The following is a 21,966-nucleotide window of genomic DNA, read 5'->3' on the forward strand; positions in this document are numbered from 1 at the left end:
TATCTACTGTTATCTACTGCTAGCTAGTTTATTGTGATGGTGCTGTTTTTTTATTATGTTGCTCTTTGTTGTTTGCTTTCTCTTCTGTTTTTTTTCTCCATACAGGTGACCCAGGTGTTTTGTTTGTGTTTTTTTTCTCTCTCCCCCCCTTCTCACCGTCTCTTCTCCCCTTTGGTTTTCTTTCTCTCCCTCTCTTTCTTTCATTCTTTCCCCCTGTCCTATCCCACAGTCATGTCTGTCCCGTTTGTAGCAACCGAAAATAAAATAAATTCATAATTATAATAAAGGTCAATCACATGGACCAATATGGCAAGGCCATGATGATCCACTTGGTAAAATAAATCCGCTTGGCATCTCTCTTGGCCTTAAGACAACAATTCTGATGGCTAAAGATCCAAACGGGACACAAAAAAAGAAGAAAAAAAAATATAGAAACTTATTGTCAGTCCTCGTGCATGCTGTGGAAATAAGTGTCTGTGTCATGAGGTGACATGTGAGCTTATCTTTGGTCAATAAAGCTGAACGACGAGTTTTCACTTTGCTTGTTACGCTTGTTTAGTGACGTCTGGGTTTCTGTGGAGCCCGAATTTTGATGAGTTCTGGTGAAATCATCTGAGATCATCTGAGCATCGGTGAAGAGTCAGCAGAGAAAGGGTGGGACAGAAGTTTGCTTTGGACACATGGACTGAAATAAAAAACTAACAAACAGGATTTACAATGGACAGTATGGAGAAGTGAAAGTACACAAAGGCTGTGCTGGAACACGTGTGTTACACTTTTTGACAGCTGAGAACAAAACACAATATTTTGCATCATCTCTGCAGTGTCTCTTCTTTCCTCTGCTGTTGTGGTTTTAGCTCCAAACTGTTTTAAATGGTTTGTCAGCAAGCTGACCTCTGACCTCTGCAGTACTAACTCCTGACCCGTACAAAGAGCGGGCGTTTCTGACCTTTGACCTGCAGCTGTATGTCTCTCAGTCTCAGTTCTTCTCTCCGTCACTGATGGAGCAGGTGTAGTTGCTGCTGACAGTCAGTCGTTTGTTTTCTCAAAGTGAGGCTGAAGTCTGAACTGTTCAGAGTATCAGGTCTCATCAACGTGCGCTGCTGTAACGCCGCTTTGTCCTCTGAGATCACCAGGTATGAAACCTGAGTGCTGACAGAGCAGCAGGACAGATGTTCCCCCTCATTCACCTCCACCACCACAGCCAAGGCATGCTGGGAAACTGAGGACACACAGACGGAGAACTGAAGTGTCTGCTGTGTGTTCATCTCAGAGTCCTCACAGGTGACACATTAGCTCCAGAACACCAAGCCAGGTGTTTGAAGCCTGACAGGGATTCTTCCCATCCAGAGGGAGGATTTAGCTGCACAACAATGAACATTAGTGTGTAGTTTAGAAACACAGACTGTGCCTGCACTGCATCTAGTGAAGAAAACTGTTACTGCGAGAGAACGAGGCTCCTTTAAAGCAGGTGATATTAAGGTTGAAAAATCAACAATAAGCTGATGTAATCAACGTTTCACAAAATGGTCAGCAGCTAAAATCTGGAGCCGTTCTTTGGTGGTAATTAACAGTTTGTTCTTGTTAGCTAATTATGTAATTAAAGGTAGCAGCAGAAGCCTTGTGTTGAAAGCCCATTCACTCACACATTCACACAGTATGTGTGTGTCTGTGTTACACTGTGGACATCCCTTCTGTTGGAGCGCCATCTTGTGGCAGGTTTAAGAAATGTTATTCTTGTAAATCCAAACTGATGCACCTCCATAGCAGACTGTGGAGGCTTTCAGTGACATGAAGACTTGATTTATACTGTCATATTCTCCTGTTACACAAAGCACAGCACGCTGAACATGGATGAACTGAAACTCCCAGCATCTGACTGAGGAAAAGCACAAATCATTCTCACACTGACTCCTGCTTGATTTTAGATTTGCTTTCAAATCCTCACACTTTCATATGAAGCACTAAATGGGCTCCAGACTGTTTATCTCAGCTTCCTGTCAAACACACTGCTGCTCACACCGAGGCTCAGTTTACTCCTCCAGCCTGGCTTAACCTGCTGTCTGTTAAAAACAGTCCCACACTCCTCTGTTTAATCCTTCTGATCAGACTCTTTGATTTTGTATTGTTTTTACCTGAAGTTGTGTTTTTGACATGGTTCTGTCTGTGAAATAAACCTCACACACACACTGCTACAGTCCTTCATACACTTAGAAACGAAGCTGCTCCTTTCCTCAGTGCTGACACATAAAGAAGAGTTGGTTTTATATCCAACACGTCTCTGTTCCAGAAAACAGCTTCAGCAGCCTCTGAGTCTGAACTTGGAGTTGGTTATAAGCCACAGGCCTGTGTGCACAGCAATGAGGAAATATAATGCAGTAAGTGAAACATGGATGTGTGGAACAGATTATCCCAAAGGTTGATTCTGTTCATCTGGACGTTCTCAGTGAAACATTTGGTCTCTCGGTCAGGTGACTCCTTTAGTCTCAGCTGACTGCAGGTTTCCAAACCTTTGTCACTGGATCACTCACTTCATCTCCAACGTGTCCCTGACACAGACAGCTGGAGCCGTTACAGCAAAATCATTGATCATCGTTTTTAGAACATTAGCTGGTGTTGGTGGGCAGGCTAGCAGTGCTAATTGTTAGCACTAGTTCTGCTGCTCTCCCTTTGTCTCTGTTATTGTTGGTCTTTAGTGAACAATATAAAGTGTCTTCATGAGACTGTTGCCTAATGTTCAAATGTAGATAACACCACCTGCACCAACCTGTTACACAGCACAACCCTCTGGTGTAGCTTTGGCTGGAGCACATATTGGCAGCTCCAGTGACATCACCACTCCATGGTGACATCATCTCTACAGACTGTGGCTGTTACATATCCTCACCTGGTAATAATAAGACTGTCCTCAGCTGCACACAGCTCCAAGATGAACAAACTGAAGTAAATACAAATTAGAGTTACGATAGATTGAAATCTTGTAATCAGAGCTAATTCTTAGTGAAACTCTCACAACATCATATCATGATCCTGGGTTAGTGTCTTGGTCTCAGATCACAACATCAGCACAGGCTTGGCTTGGGTGAGGTATTGAGTGGTTCTTGTCCATGACAGCTGCAGGTACAGTGCCATCAGCCATGCTGCACCACATGTCTGCCCAGGAACATTAGTGTGGCTGAGTCTCATGTAAACATTGTGCTAAAGTGGTGGGAAAGTGGCTGCAAGCTGGCTGCACTGTGTCCAATACTCTCAGTATGATATCCACAAACCTCTGAGTGTCACAGAGTGGGCCTGTGCTCAGGTCACTGTGCCCCATTGAATTCTACTTGCATAGTTTTACAAGTAAAATTAAATATACAAGTTGCTCAATGATAAGTTATTGTAGTAACAACTAAGTCCATGGTCATTATTTGTTAATAGTAGCTTAAAGCTTCTGCACCAATCATGGAGCAGCAGGTTTAGAGCATGTGGATCTACAAAAGTAAGTCCCAGTAAGATCGGCTGAGCCTTACATACTAGAAGAAACATGTCATTCCCAGCAGATGAAGCGCCCTTTAAAGCAGGATCTCACTTTAAACCTAAAGAACTTGCTATGAGCATGCAGTGCATTCATGGTTATTATTCATACGATTGTGGGTAGCTAATAAAGTGCAACTATCACATTACATTTTATTATTAAATTGTTGTTAACAATCCCTTCACTTCTGCTTATCTAATTCATGGTTGCAGGATGGCTGACAGCTTCCATTAGGCAGGAGGTAATGTCCATTCTGGCCACAGTGCAACCCACAATGTGCAACTGACACTATTATATTGCATTATGTCACATTGTTACATCTTTTTAATAAATGATGACAGTCAGCTGAATTTGCTGCCCCCTTGGTGGAGGACATCAGGATCAGCAGCTGCTGCTCCATCACAAACACCACAGAAGAACAACACTGGATCAGATTATCTGGACGTGTTTGACAGGGACAGTGTTCATGTTCATGGACATCAGGACAAAAACAGACGATGGAAACCTGCCAGATTTGAGCTAAACTGCTCATTTCCATGTGTAGTCCCTGGGAGGTCACATGACCAACAAAGACACAAGCTGTGTCCCAAAACGTCGGCTGCATCCTCCGGAGGCCGCATTTGAAGGCCGATGACGTCACAGCCAGGCGACGAAGGCTGTCCCGATTCCTCGACTCCTTCAAATGCGTCCTTCATTCCCCCGAATTTGAAGGATGGGTCGGGTGTGTCCTTCGTGTCCCACCATATCCCAGAATTCATAGCGCGGCCCAGCCAAATTTCAGCTGCCAACAATGGCGGCTGCTACTAAGTTTTAAAATTTATCGAGGGAGTACTACTTACTTACAATGAATTCCTTACACTATATAATTTTCCCGTCAGTGTTGGGGAATTCTCAATGGTGCTTGGTGCCATACCCTCAGGGACTTTAATGTTATATAAAAACACTGACAGCTCAATATCTGCCTCAGTCACTCTCCCTGATCCAGCTGAGTCAGCAGTGGGAAAAATCTGCTTTTCACAGGAACTTGGTAACAGCAATAAGAGAATACGTAGTTTATTCCAAGAAGATATCATGTCTCTCCCATATATAGAACATCTTACTGGAACCGACATGTTCCAGATATCACCTGGAAGACAGTCTGGATGATCCCATAAATATCTAATTGTGAACAAGGTGAAGGAAATCTCATATAAAATTCTTCATAAATGTGACCCAGCCAGTCACTATAGGGTAACATTTAAAAGAGACATAAATACTAATTGAACTTTCTGTGGGGATCATCCAGAAACTGTGGCACATCTCTTTTGGTTCCTCTACACAGAGATTCTGGAAGAATTTAGCAGTTTTGTTATTGTCTATAGTTTAAGGGAGTTTTCTTTACGATGAAAAATGTTTTATTCTGTTTCTTTAAGTTCCCCAGGAAGAATGATAAATGTTTTTTTATAAAAAATTTGTTAATACTTTTAGCTATTTTATATCCATGAATGTAAGTTTATTAATAAAACACCATATTTCTGCCTTTTTATAAGGATATGAATTGTACATACAATCAATTTCAGACTCAACCAACAAAAAGCCTCTCAGAACAATATTTATATGTTGATTTTTTTCGCCTACTCATATCATAATTTTTTTACTCCTGGTTCTGTATGTTCATGTTCTGTTCTTTTGTAAACTTCATCTGTTTGTATGTTGTATACTCAGTGTGTTTCAATAAAGTTCGATTTAAAAAAAAAAGGTACGTTCTAAACGAAGCTTCAGACGTCACTGATCACGTGACTCTGGCCAAACGAATCAAGCCTCGACACGGTGCTTCTGAAGCAGCGCGTTGATCTTTCTGACACACGCACCGGAGCGTCAGCTTCAAGCGGACCATCACTACGTCTCACATCTAAAGGTGTCAAGGTAACTTTGAACTGAGTTCAGTCAATCTGGAGTTTTTCCAAGTTTTCTGTTGCTCTCTGTGAGAGAAGAGCGTTAAAGGCGGGGCTCTCCAGAGTCCAGCAAAACCGGAAACCACAGCTGGGTGTGTGTAAGTGTGCAAACCAATAGAATGCATCGTGGTGGGGGGGGCATCACGGGCAAGAAAAAAAGAAAATAATCGGTCGTACCCATGCTTCCCCGACGTCATGCCAGCGCATATTGGGAAATTCGTAGGCACCGATCGGTTTTCTATCAGCCATTTGCTGGGAGTAAGGGCGCCCTCTGTTTGCGAGGTGCGCCTGCTGCTGGCGGCACAGGGAGGAGAGGGCGGGGCGGCGGGGAGTCTCTGGCTGGCTGGAGCGGCATCTAATAACCAACTCGCAAAACAAAATAAAAACAACAAACAGATATTATGATACAGACTTATAATCTGCACCGATGTTTTTTCTAAATTCTATAAAGTGAGCGCGAGAGCCCTCGGTGCGCCTGCGCGCTGCTGAAGTCAAAATAAACTTTATTGTCATCTCCGCTACAGACAGTCCAGCATATAGAGAGACGAGACGACGAGGCTGCAGTTACAGCGGTGCAAGTAAACAAACAATAAATATAAGAAGAGTAAGAAAATAAATCTACACTTTAGGACTCGGGGTAAAGGATCAATAACAATTTAAATTTATAATTTACAGTTTGATGATTTAAAGTCTCACACAACCCGTCAAAAGGGGCGGGGCCGGTGTTCCAGATCTACTGGCGTTTAGATCAACTGGCGTTGGTCGAACAGATGTGTGTCAGTCTTGCGTTTCAGGAGCTGCTACCGACAAACCAGCAAAAAAACGCCAAATGTGTCATCTGTGACACTTGTGAGGTTATCTCAAACACACTCCGTCAGTCTTGATGCTGTTGAACAACAAAATGTTTAAAAATGTGGCGAGTTCACCTGGTGATATCCTCATGCGCGACGCGATCGCGAAAACAGCAAACAAGTAACACCACGCCGTTGTTGTTCACAGGACACAAAGAGTAAACGATCGGGAGACTCTTGTCGTCGTTATCGTTCCCCTCGCACGGTTTATTCCTCCGAATTCAGCGTTTTTGCTTCACAACTACAGCGTGCTGTTTACTTTGTGCACTAACATGGAGTCGAGTCAACCAGCGCCACCTCTGGCCAAGTGCCACAGCCTACAGCCAGATCAACCTGTGACACACATCTGCACCACGTTTGAATTCGTGTCATGCACATTTGTACCTTTCAATTGTGTCTGTTTGTGCGTCATGCAAACAAACCTTTGAAATGAATGAAATGATATCATATATTTATTATCAGCCTACATTTGTACAAAATGCCAAATGACATACACATAAGAATCACCATCCTGATATCAATACTTTTGCCCATACGAAAAATGTCGTGAACACACTAATATTTCACCAGTGTTGTAACATCACATGTCGTTAGCGTAGTCTGTCTGTGTCTGCCCTCTGCAAACAAACATGTTAGAGTTGGTTGTGATATACAGTCTGCATAAGTGTGGTCAATCTAATAAACATTTGTAAGGAGATGGCAGTTACTGTGAATGTACAGCAGGTGATTAGTAATAAACAGCCAGACAATGACTCTGACAATCTCATTCAATCTTGCAGATTGCACCTTCTGTGGAAAGTGGTACCACACGGTGTGTGTGGACTTCCCTTGTGCAGAAGGCGACTACAAATGTTGTGGGTGCTAAATAAACAGAAAAAAGTGATCCCTGTTGTCTTTGCTTACTGATTGTTTTTAGTGTTGACAATCCACATTGCTGGCATTGCATCTTTCAACATGTTTGTGGGCAGATTTGGATGTACCAGGGGTAAGTGCAGCCACTCAGTCTCTACTCACTGTGATCATAGCAGCAGGTGCAGATGTGTCACAAGTTAATCTAGTAGTGGGCTATGGTCATGTGTTAGTGGTGGGAACAGTCATATCCACTCACTCTCACTGGCTGTTTATTACTAATCACTGTGTAACTGCTGTGAATTCACAGTAACTGCCGTCTCCTTACAAATGTTCATTAGATTAACCACACTTATACAGACTGTATATAACTCCAGCCATGTTGATGAATTGCCTATATTGGCTGGAAATATTCATTTTCAGGGAAAAGACACAGACAGACTATGCTAGCGACATGTGATGTTACAACACTAATGAAATATTGATGTGTCATATTTGTCCAAGGCGTATTTCATTGTTATGGAAAAAGAGAATATCAAAATCATGATGACCAATTGGAGTGGTGATTTCTATGACTTTGTGTATATAATTTGGAATTTTGTACAAATGTAGGCCAATAAGGAATATATGATATCATTTCATTCTTTTCAATGGTTTGTTTGCATGACGCACAAACAGACACAATTGAAAGGTACAAATGTGCATGACACGAATTCAAACGTGGTGCAGATGTGTGTCACAGGTTGATCTGGCTGTAGGCTGTGGCACTTGGCCAGAGGTGGCGCTGGTTGACTCGACTCCATGTTAGTGCACAAAGTAAACAGCACGCTGTAGTTGTGAAGCAAAAACGCTGAATTCGGAGGAATAAACCGTGCGAGGGGAACGATGACGACGACAAGAGTCTCCCGATCGTTTACTCTTTGTGTCCTGTGAACAACAACGGCGTGGTGTTACTTGTTTGCTGTTTTCGCGATCGCGTCGCGCATGAGGATATCACCAGGTAAACTCGCCACATTTTTAAGCATTTTGTTGTTCAACAGCATCAAGACTGACGGAGTGTGTTTGAGATAACCTCACAAATGTCACAGATGACACATTTGGCGTTTTTTTGCTGGTTTGTCGGTAGCAGCTCCTGAAACGCAAGACTGACACACATCTGTTCGACCAACGCCAGTTGATCTAAACGCCAGTAGATCTGGAACACCGGCTGCTTCCAAGTAGAGCACATTTCATTTATAATGATGTAAATCCAAGCCCATCATGGATTCACCATCTGAATCCTGGGTTGTGTGAAATCCCAGAAATCAACCTTAGACAAAGTGAATCTGTGAACTAAGGTGTAGGTCTGTTAGGTTAATTGTGCTGATCCTCGGGTTGGGGGATTTGTGTTTGTACTGGAGCGCAAAATTCAAACCAATGGAAGATGGACAACAAAAGTTCAAAGCCATCAGGTGCTCAGGTTAGAAAAAAGAGAAAAGATGCAGGTAAGCAGACGTGTGATTGGATAATGGCAGCTCATCCTGAACCAATCAGACTAAACGCCAAACAATACATTATGTTACAGATTTTAATATTAATTAGTCATTGTTACTTGTTGATTTGTCCTTTTCTCATTGTGTGACGAATTATGACGACTGTTTGGTAGCTGTTATTGTCTCTCTCTCTCTCTTCATGTGTGTTTCTCTGGTGAAACAATAGTTTTGTGTTAATGTTAGGGCTGCACGATTTTGCATAAAATGAGAATCACGATTTTTTGGCTTAGAATTGAGATCATGATTCTCTCATAACAATAAATAAACATAAAAACAACAAACGTCTCACGTTTTGTTGTTGCAGCAAAATGTTGTCCTGCTTGAAATTCCGTCTCCACCGTTGCTCGACGCTGCGTGTACAGAGCAGGTAGTGCAACAATAGAAAAATAGTTGCGGGACGGCACTGTGTAGCGTTTGTCTAGGGTGTTGATCATTTTCCTAAATCCCTCGTTTTGCACAGTGTTGATGGAGCCATATCTTTGGTCAGGTGATAAGTGATAGCCTCCGTAATGACTTTGTGCCTGTGGGAGTTCGACGTGTATAGGGAAGCGCTGTATAAGGTTCCCGTTATTGATGTTTGGGTGGTTGACCGGGACGGATTTTCTCCTGTCACTTTCTCGTCATCCCTGACGTGCTCTCCGTTGTTGTTTCCCTGCTAATTTTAGCATCACACGGCACAGCTTCTGTATCACGTGGTATAAGGCTCCGCCCTTGTCATTTGTTGAGCAGGAAGAGTGAGCGCTTGTTTTTATGCAGAGTACGTCCCGGATCAAAATGTGAAGTTTTACAAATCACCACTCCTGTTATTCATGATGATTTCAATAACATCACATAATAACATGTAACATCCTGTAAGCACAGTCTGCCTGTGTCTTTTCTCTGCAAATGAACATTTTCAGCCAATATAGGTAATACATCAACATGGCTGCCGTGGCTAAGTTAGGAATATTTATAATGTCATTTCCAAAACTTGCATATGATCTGCAATTTGTAGCAGATCTACTGACTGTCACAGAGCAGCTGGAGCAGTCTCAAATGCAGGTCAGTCCACTGCTGCCACCTGTGGCCAAGTGCCATAGCTAATGCTGGATGAACTCGTGACACATCTGCACCTGTTTCTATGAACACATTGAGTCTGAGTGGCTGCACTTACACTGGTGCATTCAAACATATTGAAAGATGCCAGCGATGTGGATTGTCAAGACTCAAACCAACCATTGAGCAAAGACAGCAGGGATCACTTGTTTCTGTTTGTTATACAGCCAGATTTACTCGTGACACACATGTGCAGCTGCTTTATCACCTATTCTGAATTTGTTTCAAGCACAATACATTTGTTACACATGTTGGGATATTGTATTTGTTTTAAATGTTATATCCCTATGTGGTATGTGACTTGTGTTGCCATGACGCCAGGTCTCTCTTGGAAATGAGATTTTTAATCTCAATGAGATTTTTTTTTTACCTGGATAAATAAAGGACTAATTCGTAACTTTCAGTGTTTTCCGGTCTTCCAAAAGAAGAAAAAGCTTCAACTACATGACATGCAGTTGTGTATTTGTTTTCACCTTATCATACACTTGAAGTTTTACAAATCACCACTTCTTTAGTGAATATCATTTCAGTCTCAGACAATCTCGTTTCTCTTACAGAGGTTGAATGCACCTTCTGCGGATGGCGGTACCACACAGTGTGCGTGGACTTCCCCTGCACAGAAGGCAAATGCTGTGAATGCTAAATAAACAGAAACAAATGATCCCTGTTGTCTTTGCTTGATGATTGGTTTGAGTCTTGACAATCCACATTGCTGGCGTTGCATCTTTCAATGGCAGCAATGGCAGGTATCAGTGCTCAAACCTTTTGTGTTTGTTTCCAACAAGTTGCCCACCTCGGGAAACAAAAATGTGTTCTTTTACTTGTCAGATGAACATATGAGCCACTTTGACTCTTCAGTGCAGTGTGGAGCCTAACAAAGATCTGTTTTGTGTCCCAGCTGATCAGCAGGAGGAGGAGAGTCTGACGGAGCAGCAGAGGAACATTTTCAGCTACTTGGATTCAGCTCAGCCACTACAGAGGAAACAATGAGCTCAACACAGAAGGTGACAGACAGAGCAGGACCATATGACCAAAGATATTTATCACCATATACATTTGAACATTTGCCATAACGATGTAGCTGACGATAGAATTGACACCAGACAAAATACTTTACAGCTGCACAACTTTATTAAAAACCCATCAATGTATTTTCACTGAAACAAGCAGCTGTTGTTTATGTGCATTAAAGTTATATAAAAATGTAACAGTGCAAATGCAAATTCCTCACTGACAGTTTAACCAAAAGGCGTTTCCAGTGGAAACTGGCCGACACATCCTGAGCATAACCATGTATAATATCCACTAAACTTCAGAAGAGGTTATACAGTCGTGGCCAAAAGGTTTGAGAATTGCATAAATATTGGAACCTGGAGAAGTTGCTGCTTAAGTTTTTATAATAGCATTTTGCCTGCACTCCAGAATGTTATGAGGAGTGATCAGATGAACTGCATCGTCCTTCTTTGCCATGAAAACGAACTTAATCCCCAAAAAGCCTTACCACTGCATTTCATTGCTGTCATCAAAGGACCTGCTGAGACCATTTCAGTGATCGTCTTCTTAACTCAGGTGAGAATGTTGGCGAGCACGAGGCTGGAGATCATCATGGCTGTATCCCGATTCAGGTTCTGCAGCTTTAAAGTCCTCAAGGGCCGCGTACTCAAAGACCGCTAAGGCCGAAGTGCTGACTTCTGCTAAATGGGTCAAACTGGGCAGAAAGTCTACAAACACATAACATCCTTATAGAATATGATGTAACACTATAGATCAACTTAGCTCAGAATATATAAAGCATATAAACAGTTACAGCAATGTGATGCAACAAACACAGCAGCTACTGATCCAAAATACTCAAAGCTTCATAGAACTGAAACCAACATTTATTTTAGCTCCATTCTGCTGCTGATACAGACTTTAGGTTTCTGAACATTAAACTTGTTGCTGCCTTTCATAGTGTGTAACTTGAAGGCCCTGAGTAATTTCTCCCACACTGGAAACACTGGGATGATCACATTATTTGAACATTACCTAATAAGACTGATTCAGGACAGACAGTTATGTTAAACTTTCCTAGCAGTCCTTCACAAACAGGGAACAGTCTGTCTATTCTCTCCATCTGTCAGCTGCTGCTGGCTCTTCCTCCTCCTCTTCCTCACACACTGCTGAGTTTGTCCTGGTGGATCATCAGGGCTGCAAAGCCTCACAGATGATGTGCAGCAGTGGGTCCCTCAGTCTGTCCTCACTCTGGACACTTGCAGTCGTCACACATGGAAATCAAATGTGTGATAAGCTGCAGGATTCAAACACAAGTGTAACTTATAAACACATGTTCATACTTTTATTCCACAATCAGAGAGAAAGAAACAGAGAGAGAGTGCAGGACAGACAGACAGGTGACAGTCTCAGGTGTACACACTGCTACACAACAGCACCAGAGAAGCAGGATTTAGTGTTTGTGTTATTACGAGTGTGAACAAGAAGAGTTCCCAGATGGTGCAGTGGACACATGTGTGACTGCTGTGATTAAAGCATCTTTCTTTCAGCTTAACGAGTGAACCGTCAGCTCGTTCAAACACACGTTAAAGTCTGTTTGGCTCGACACCACCGAACAGAGGCAGCAATATAACACAGCTAACATTAACAGTGCAGTGAATCCTGCTTGTGCCGTGATGTTCAGGACTGCAAACCGAGCAGCATCACTGACTTTCAGCTTGTTGTGTTTGTGGATATATGACTGACTTTAATTATCCACAAAATCATCACATTCTCTATGGAACGCCAGGACTGCCATAATGAATTAATTAAATACACCATTAAATAATTAATTAAATGTGGCAATAATTAATTAAAATTGGAATTAATTAATTAAATAAATAGTTATGACACATGTAATTAATTAATTATTGACACATTTAATTAATTATTTATGTATTTCACATTTTAATTAATTATTGACACATTTAATTAATTAATTATTGACATATTTAATTAATTATTTATGTATTTCACATTTTAATTAATTATTGACACATTTAATTAATTATTGACACATTTAATTAATTATTTAATGATATATTTATTTATTTCATTTTGGCAGTCCTGACGCCTGGCTCTCGTCATGAAATAATTTTATCTGTCAGCCTCACCCATCAAACTCAGGGGGCGGGGTTAACGCTGCCCATGCAGCTTCTCTAACATTTGATTGGTTGCCGTGCAAAGTAAGTCAAAACAGGTCGATCCTAGATAATCGATTGCTTGTGTAGACTTGGGGCAGCCAGTTATCCCAGAATGCAGATCAAATCACAGGCCGTTTTTCTGTCACCAGCTACACTTTTAACAGTGTTTTAGCCGCGAATGTCGCGCCGTATGTCTGGTCAGGTTGTCAACATAGAACATGTTTGCAAAAGTGCTCAGATGTTTTCAGAGATTTCACTAGCTCTGCTAACAGTTAGCATGCAGAGCACACCGAGGGGGTACATTAACCGGTTTGTTTACATATTCCACTCTCCGTGTTCCACATGTTGCATTCGCAGATTCTCATTTTCACCGAACGATCGTCTCTTTCCGCCTGGTCTTGTGTCTCTGTGCTTCTGTAACATAAAGAACGAGCTGACATTTTTCTCACGAAACCAGCGATCAGCTCAGCAGACCCTCAGTTTACCTGCATGCATCCTCCTCCTCATCTGTCAGCTGTTTAACACCTGCTGCTAATTCAAGAAACACGCCTAGTTACCTGGTGATAGTCACAGTTTAACTGCACAAGATAAGTAAATATAGTATTTTCCCCGAGCGCAGAGCTGCTGGAGCTCGTTTCCTTACAGAGCACTTTATAGGCGAACAGCTTCATCAGCGGCTGATGTCCAATCACCGGCACACAGCTTTCAAACCTCAGCTGAGTTTTAGCTCTCAGTGGTTAAACGCTGGACTTCATTCACTCAGGTTCTGTCTGTCGGGTCACGTTTACTTCGCTGTTTTATTTACAACTGAGCAAATCGGTTTGGCTGAGGTTAAAGTTACGTTTCATAACTGCATAGTTTCACAGACGTTTAATGAACCACTGGCACATGTGTTAGACTGAACTATCATCTAAATATCATCTGTTTTTTAATAGTTATTCAACTGTATTCTAAGCACCAGCTGTCTGTTAGAATGTGATTTTTTTTCTCTCTCTGTTGGCAGAGGTATAAAAATGCGCAGGAAAATCTGACGTGCATGGCAAACTTCACCGACGATATTTAGGGAGGAATAAACACACATCAAACATAAATGAACCATTTGCCTGTCTCCATAATTGAGAGCATTTTCTCTTCTTATGTCAACACTCTCTCTCTCTCTCTCTCTCTCTCTTTTTTTTTTTTTTTTTTTTTTTTTTTGCTTTTTCGGTCATGTTATGTTTACCTGTCAAAGGCTTGTTACAAACTATGAAACACATTGTGCAGACTTCTGGATGTTAGAAGAAAACGAATACTGCTCATGAATGAGACTAAAGGCAGGAAGGTGTCCTTTAAAACTAAACATGTTAATAGGACCTCCCTGTTTATATCATAGTTTATGATATAGCACGTGTATTTCAGTAATAGCCTGCTGAGGCCACTATACGTGCTGGCCTCATATCAAATGTGAAGGCAGACTGAGTCTATGTTTGACGTTTGTTTATATCTAATCTTCCTTTTCAAACATTTAAACAGCAGCGAGTCTGCAGCTGAGGGAATACAAATTCAAATTGTCGGAACAGGTTTGCTCGTTTCTTGGATTCATTTGGTGATTTATTAAATGTATAACTGTGTGGTGGGGCGTGGTCTGCGGTGCCGTGCAGGGAGGGCGGACGCACCTGCACGGCATCCTTAATCACGCCCGCCTAGTTAAAAACACGGGGACTGAGGGGTTTGGGGGTGTTGTGGTGTGGTGAGATGTAAATAAAGATGACTCTGAACGTTGCTCCGTGGTCCCGCCGTGTCTTATTCACGCCACATTGGTGCCGAAACCCAGGAGGCAGCACGGCGGGTCCATATCGGAGCCAGGGAATGGAGGAGCTGGCCCAGAGGGTGGCCGAAATGGCGGCCGCCCAGCGGGAGCAGGCGGCGGAGGTGCGTCGCCAGCAGGAAGAGCTGCAGGACCAGTCCGAGCGGCACCTGGAAAGGATTGGGGAGCTGGCGGCGCTGCTCTGGGCCTGGGCGCCACCCCCACAGGTGTGTCCCGAGGACAGTGAAGCGGTGGAGGAGCCGCGTGAGGCACCTCAGCAGCCGGAGGTGGCAGACGAGGCGCGCGGGGATCTGCGCCTGCCGGAGGAGGGGGAACAGCCAGGTGAAGGGCTGCTCCTGCCGGGAGTGGTGGATGAGCCGCTCCAACCGGAGGCGGCAGACGAGGTGCGCGAGGGTCTGCGCCGGTTGGAGAAAGAGGAGCTGCACGAGGGGCTGCTCGAGCCGGGAGTGGCGGCGGAGGGAGCAGTAGTGACGGAGGAGTCGCGCTATGGGCTGCTCCAGCAGGGAGCGACAGCGGTGACGGAGGGGCCGCGCAAGGAGCTGGAGGTCCCAGTGCCAGGGGAGCTTGCTCGAGTGGAACTGGCGAGCGAGGCGGGCGCCACGCTTGAGATCGCCGTGCTCGCCAGACCGGCCTCACCACCACCAGAGGCCTGTACACGCGCCGGGTGCACCTGTCACGTGTCCGACTTCCGAACCAGCTTTGCCTGCGCCGCTGGATTCGCGGGCGGCCGCCTGAACTCGCACCTCCCCGTCGCTTGGCCGGGGCCTGGGGGTGCCAGCTGTCCGGGCTGATTCCCTCTCCCACTGGCGGTGGGGGAGTAGGTTCGGCCGGATGGCTCCCCGGCCTCAATCGGGCGATGGGGGTATGTGGTGGGGCGTGGTCTGTGGTGCCGTGCAGGGAGGGCGGACGCACCTGCACGGCATCCTTAATCACGCCCGCCTAGTTAAAAACACGGGGACTGAGGGGTTTGGGGGTGTTGTGGTGTGGTGAGATGTAAATAAAGATGACTCTGAACGTTGTTCCGTGGTCCCGCCGTGTCTTATTCACGCCACAAACTGTTATTCTAATCTGCTGCTGAGTCTCTTACACTTTTCTTTATGCTGTATATTTTCACGTCTCTGGAATAGTTGGAAGTTAGATAGTCAGGTGGGAAACTTTGTGTTAACTCATGGAGCTGAGGATATCGTGGATATGCTGACCTCGCTGCGTGGTGTACAGAGCGAGGTCAGCATGATTAATATTCACAATAAAAATATTAGCCGAACATCATGAAGTCTGTATGTGTTTCATAGTGTCGAACAACCTTTGTACAGTTAAAGCCAGCAGTTACTACATGAGGAAACACCAACGTTATCTCTTTTATGTGTTTATACACAGGTCACGCTGATTACTGAACAAAAACCCAAAGATCAGATGTTAAACAGATTTATTTGCTCTCTCTCCTCCTTAAACATGTTTTTAATGTTAGTTATAATTCAGAATTGGCGACTGAAACACGTAGGACACATAAGAACATCAGGAAATAAAACACCGATAAATATAACCTCAGTAAAAGAAGTCAGCGGGGGTTACTACAGCTGTGTACCGGGGCCTGCGCTTTGTCAGTGGGATTGCTTGCGAGGCGAGCGGGTCTATCCCACGCTTTGCCGTGAGACTGGGACGACATCTCCGAAATCATCGAAACACTTTTGCAAAGAGGCTGTATCTTGACAAACCGACCAGACACATGAAGATTAAACCACTACATTCTCGGCTAAAAAAATATTAAAACGGTATTTGGTAACACACAAACAGGGTTTTTCAAAGCTCAGTTCTGTTAGCTTCCACATGCCGGTTGTTGTGTGCTAGAAACAATGGCCACCAGGCCAAAGCAATGGTTTTGACTCGATCAGCGTTAACCCCGCCCCCTGAGTTTGATGGGTGAGGCTGACAGATAAAATTATTTCATGATGAGAGCCAGGCGTCAGGACTGCCAAAATGAAATAAATAAATATATCATTAAATAATTAATTAAATGTGTCAATAATTAATGAAATGTGTCAATAATTAATTAAAATGTGAAATACATAAATAATTAATTAAATATGTCAATAATTAATTAATTAAATGTGTCAATAATTAATTAAAACGTGAAATACATAAATAATTAATTAAATGTGTCAATAATTAATTAATTACATATATCATAACTATTTATTTAATTAATTAATTCCAATTTTAATTAATTATTGCCACATTTAATTAATTATTTAATGGTGTATTTAATTAATTCATTATGGCAGTCCTGGCGTTCCATAATTCTCTGTCAGATTAAGGTCGACTATTGAACGGTGTATATTTTAAAGGCTTTAAAACCAAGTTAACGCTGAAAGTACAAACATCACTAATGTCACATAACTCTGCCGACAAGGCATAGCTATGGCTATGAAATGCTCTTTGTGTATCGCTTCTTCATTATGAAAGATGTCATTAATGCACTAGTAATGTCTCATCTGGAGTATTGTTCAATCATTTGGTCAGCAGCTAATAAGACAGATCTTAACAGACTTCAGTTAGTCCAGAATAAGGTGTCCAGATTAGTGTGAAGATGTTCATACTATACTAATATTGATAAAATGCATAATAACCTTTCTTGGCTTCCTGTACAGGCTAAAATATTCTATGGCTTACTTGTAGTTCTAAAGAAAGCAATTCTGTTAAACACACCACATTTATTCTGCTCAGCTGCAGTATCCAGATGAAATACATCATCATATTACACAGTTTTCAACAAGCTGCAATTTAGTAAATGCTCGAGTTAAAAGTAACATTTTGTAAAACTGTTACATTTAGAGCAACTTTTAAGTGGAATAAGTTGCCTTAAAAAATTAGAGAATTATTCAAAACTTCAATGAACACTTAAAAGCCGATTTACAGAGCTTTTAGTTGTTGTAAATATTGTAAGACATGATTTGTTTTTGAAATTTGTGTAATGTGCCTCAATGTTATTGATATCAATATTATTGATTGCTTATATTTTAACAATTGTGAAACCTCACTGTGGATGTAAGAGTGAAATTATGTGGATATCTTGAATCCACTTTATTGTGTAATATTTTATGTGAGTATTTGACGGAAGACGAGCAACATCTGTTGTGGAAGCTAACGGGGTTCCTTTAGAATAAACAAACATAGGATTTATTATCACTGAATAATTCTGTATAAATCTATACAAATTATAGAAATATGTAATAGGAAACAACAAAATGATCTAAATTATAAAATAGTGTGTGTGTGCGTGTGTGTGTGTGTGTGTGTGTGTGTGTGTGTGTGTGTGTGTGTGTGTGTGTACAATCAGGAGGGATGGGCATGATTTTAGTGTTTGAACAGTCATGAATTATCTTTAACAGCAGGTTGGATGTAATGTGTTAGAACTACCAGCAGGTGGGGATAAGAGACCTTTAAGGTGTTTGGTGCCACGCTCCACCTTCAGGTTTAAAACTAGTGTTAATGGAGTTTGAAGGTTGAGTTTGTTCCACGACTGCATTTCACTCACTGCCTCTGTTTGTATCTCTGTCACTGCAGGACCAACATGGAGCCAGAAGTCAGCGCTCTCAGGAGGCCGACAAACCTCACAGAAGAAAGGGAGAGAAAAAACACACCTGTGACGAGTGTGGGAAGGGTTTTACTGTGAGGGCTAAACTAAAACAGCATCAGGTCATCCACACTGGAGAGAGACCGTTCAGCTGTGACTTGTGTGGAAAGTCTTTTTCCTGGAAGGGTTACCTAAAAAGACACCAACTCATCCACAGTGGAGTTAAAGCGTACAGCTGTGATCAGTGTGGCAGAGCTTTTACTCAAAGTAGCAACTTACAGAAGCATCTAGTTACCCACTCTGGAATTAAGCCATACAGCTGTGATCAGTGTGCCAGAGCTTTTACTCGCATGAGCCACTTACAGAGTCATCTAGTTACCCACTCTGGAATTAAGCCATACAGCTGTGATCAGTGTGGCAGAGCTTTTACTCGCATGAGCCACTTACAGAGTCATCTAGTTACCCACTCTGGAATTAAGCCATACAGCTGTGATCAGTGTGGGAAGGGTTTTACTGTGAGGGCTAAACTAAAACGGCATCAGGTCATCCACACTGGAGAGAGACCGTTCAGCTGTGATTTGTGTGGAAAGTCTTTTTCCTTGAAGGATTCCCTAAAACAACACCAACTCATCCACAGTGGAGTTAAAGCGTACAGCTGTGATCAGTGTGGCAGAGCTTTTAGTCACAGTAGCCACTTACAGAGGCATCTAGTTACCCACTCTGGAATTAAGCCATACAGCTGTGACGAGTGTGGGAAGGGTTTTACTGTGAGGGCTAAACTAAAACAGCATCAAGTCATCCACTCTGGAGAGAGACTGTTCAGCTGTGACTTGTGTGGAAAGTCTTTTTCCTTCAAGGGTTCCCTAAAAACACACCAACTCATCCACAGTGGAGTTAAAGCGTACAGCTGTGATCAGTGTGGCAGAGCTTTTACTCAAAGTAGCAGCTTACAGAAGCATCTAGTTACCCACTCTGGAATTAAGCCATACAGCTGTGACGAGTGTGGGAAGGGTTTTACTGTGAGGGCTTCACTAAAACAGCATCAGGTCATCCACACTGGAGAGAGACCGTTCAGCTGTGACTTGTGTGGCAAGGGTTTTACTCTGAAAGCTTCACTAAAACAGCATCAGGTCATCCACACTGGAGAGAGACCGTTCAGCTGTGACTTGTGTGGGAAGGGTTTTACTCTGAAAGCTTCACTAAAACAGCATCAGGTCAGCCACACTGGAGAGAGACCGTTCAGCTGTGACTTGTGTGGAAAGTCTTTTTCCTTCAAGCCTTCCCTAAAACAACACCAACTCATCCACAGTGGAGTTAAAGCGTACAGCTGTGATCAGTGTGGCAGAGCTTTTACTCACAGTAGCAGCTTACAGAGGCATCTAGTTACCCACTCTGGAATTAAGCCATACAGCTGTGATCAGTGTGGCAGAGCTTTTACTCACAGTAACAGCTTACAGAGTCATCTAGTTACCCACTCTGGAATTAAGGCATACAGCTGTGACATCTGTGGAAAAACTTTCAGCCAGAGAGGGAGCCGAAATACACACCTACGCATTCACACCAGACATGATGTGTACTGCTGTGAACAGTGTGGCAAATACTTTACAACAGACGCACACTTACAACAACACATGTTTACCCACACTGAGGAGAGACCTTATCAATGTGACCTGTGTGAGAAGACTTTTAAATCTCCACGTTACCTGAGCCTACACCAAGAGATCCACACCAGAAAGAGACTCTACAAGTGCAGCTACTGTGAGGTATGTATTTATATTGTTATCTTGTCATTTTAGCCTGACTGTTTGGAACAACTCTGCTCATTAAACTGTGTTAGCATGTTAGCAATTCTACTGCATGGAAAAGCAGCTCTGAGTGATTGTTCAGATTTTCCTTTCAGTTATGATTTTAGTATTACTGTAGTATTATGGTGGTAGTATTGTAGTTATTGCAGCCCAGTAAACTGAGTGTGTTAACTGAAACAGTCAAATGTAGTTGGACGTCTGCAGAGATGCTCTTTATTTCAGGCGACGTTCAGGATACAAATGTTGAAGGACTGACTTACACTGTCTTTGTGTCTTTGTTTAGAAGCAGAGCGACACAGATGGATCCAGTTCTCAACCCTGTCATCACTGTGGTGGTGGGAAAGACTTTCATTGTGACCTCTGTGGAAAAACTTTCAGTTGGCAAAAGACCCTAAAAAGACATCAACGTAGACACACTGGAGACAAACGGAAATACTGCAAAGAATGTGGGAGAAGCTTCACCACACCAAGTGATTTAAAACAACATGAACTGATTCACAGTGGGGTTAAAAAGCACCTCTGTGATCAGTGTGGGTCATCCTTCACCACTGCAGGTCAGCTTAAATCACACAAACGAGTCCACACAGGAGAGAAACCACACAAGTGCAGACACAGTGAGAGAAGCTTCTCACAGTCGGGTCATCGTAACATTCATGAACGTTCACACATGGAAGGAAACTACAGCTGTGACCAGTGTGACAAGAGCTTCAGGAATCTCAGTTCATACTCTGAACACAAACGATCCCACGTTACTAATAAACTGTTTCACTGTTACCAATGTGCCCAAACATTCACCTCATTGTCTGCTCTGTGCAAACATCAGCGCGATCACTCAGGGCTGAAATCACTCCCATCACTGGATCACAGTGAATCTGAAGACACAGAAAGATCCTCTGGTTTCTGTGTCAGACTCAAAAAGCTTGAGATCAGGCTCCACAGAGTTCAGATAGAATCATTTAAACTTGTGTTGAACTGAACTGGTTGCTGGGCTGAAATTCTACATAATACAGATCTACATGGGATCTTCTTTTCTGTTTTTTACTGAGTCAGTTTTGTCCTTTTTTCTCTGTCCTGATTTTGCTCGTCTGTAAATGATTGAAACTCAGTCAAATAGTTCATTGTTCTCCAGCAAAACGTTTTGGAAACTCATGTTTAACCTTTAAAACTCTGACATGTTTTAGCACACAAGGCTTAATCGGGGAGTTCACTCATGATTGGACCATGAGAACAAAGGTTTTTAGTTCTTTCAAAGAGAGTCTTGGAGATGTTTGATGTTTCTGTTTTTCTGAAACCACCTGAAAGAAAAACTATTTTTCTTGCTTTATGTAGTGTGGAAGTTTTTAATGTTTCTTCATCTGTGATGTTCTTGAATGTGTTCACGTGAAGATGGTACAAATAAACTGTCCTTTCAGCTTTAGCTCCTAATTTATTCATTATTTATGGATGTAGCACAGCAGCCGTCTCTTGATTAACACATGGAGGGCTCGGGATCTGATGGTGTCGTCTCCCTAATTTGCCCACTCAGTAAATCTCACTCATGGCCAAGAAATTGAAATAAACCTTGTTTCCCTGCTGGATAGTGATCCACTGTAACTCTGCTCCTCCTTCCTGTTTAGGATTTCTGTGGCTGAAGTAAAATTCCCTCCATCCATCACTTATCCCAGCTAACCCAAAGTGAAATAAAGTTTTGCTCGTCTTAAAAAAGCATTACAATAATGGGCATTACCAATGCAAACTGAATGATACAGAAGATGAAAGAAGATACTTTGATCAGTTAATAAAGCTCATGATCTTGATTCATTGTGGCTGCTACACAGATACTTCTG

General features: G+C 42.6%; 1 protein-coding gene across 5 annotated transcripts; it reads left to right on the forward strand.

Annotated features, from left to right (window-relative positions):
- The first annotated feature begins 5,314 nt into the window (after window positions 1–5,314).
- LOC146577471 (uncharacterized) lies at window positions 5,315–21,531 on the forward strand. Of its 5 annotated transcripts, XM_085254400.1 has the most exons (6): window positions 5,362–5,422; window positions 9,349–9,440; window positions 10,336–10,401; window positions 10,677–10,782; window positions 18,326–20,098; window positions 20,424–21,531. In XM_085254400.1, exons 4-6 carry the CDS (start codon window positions 10,765–10,767, stop codon window positions 21,114–21,116), a joined length of 2,484 nt encoding a protein of 827 aa, XP_085110526.1. In that variant the 5' UTR covers window positions 5,362–5,422; window positions 9,349–9,440; window positions 10,336–10,401; window positions 10,677–10,764; the 3' UTR covers window positions 21,117–21,531. The 5 variants fall into 5 exon arrangements, with proteins under 5 accessions (XP_085110517.1, XP_085110550.1, XP_085110534.1 ...); XM_085254391.1 differs by lacking the exons at window positions 9,349–9,440; window positions 10,336–10,401 and having other exon boundaries at window positions 5,315–5,422; XM_085254424.1 differs by lacking the exons at window positions 9,349–9,440; window positions 10,336–10,401 and having other exon boundaries at window positions 5,315–5,422; window positions 20,427–21,531.
- The last annotated feature ends 435 nt before the right edge of the window (window positions 21,532–21,966 follow it).

The sequence above is a fragment of the Mchenga conophoros genome, linkage group LG3 (genome assembly GCF_057382185.1).
Source record: "Mchenga conophoros isolate Kocher_MC1m ecotype Shallow Benthic linkage group LG3, M_conophoros_male_GT1.1, whole genome shotgun sequence".
NCBI classification, from domain to species: domain Eukaryota; kingdom Metazoa; phylum Chordata; class Actinopteri; order Cichliformes; family Cichlidae; genus Mchenga; species Mchenga conophoros.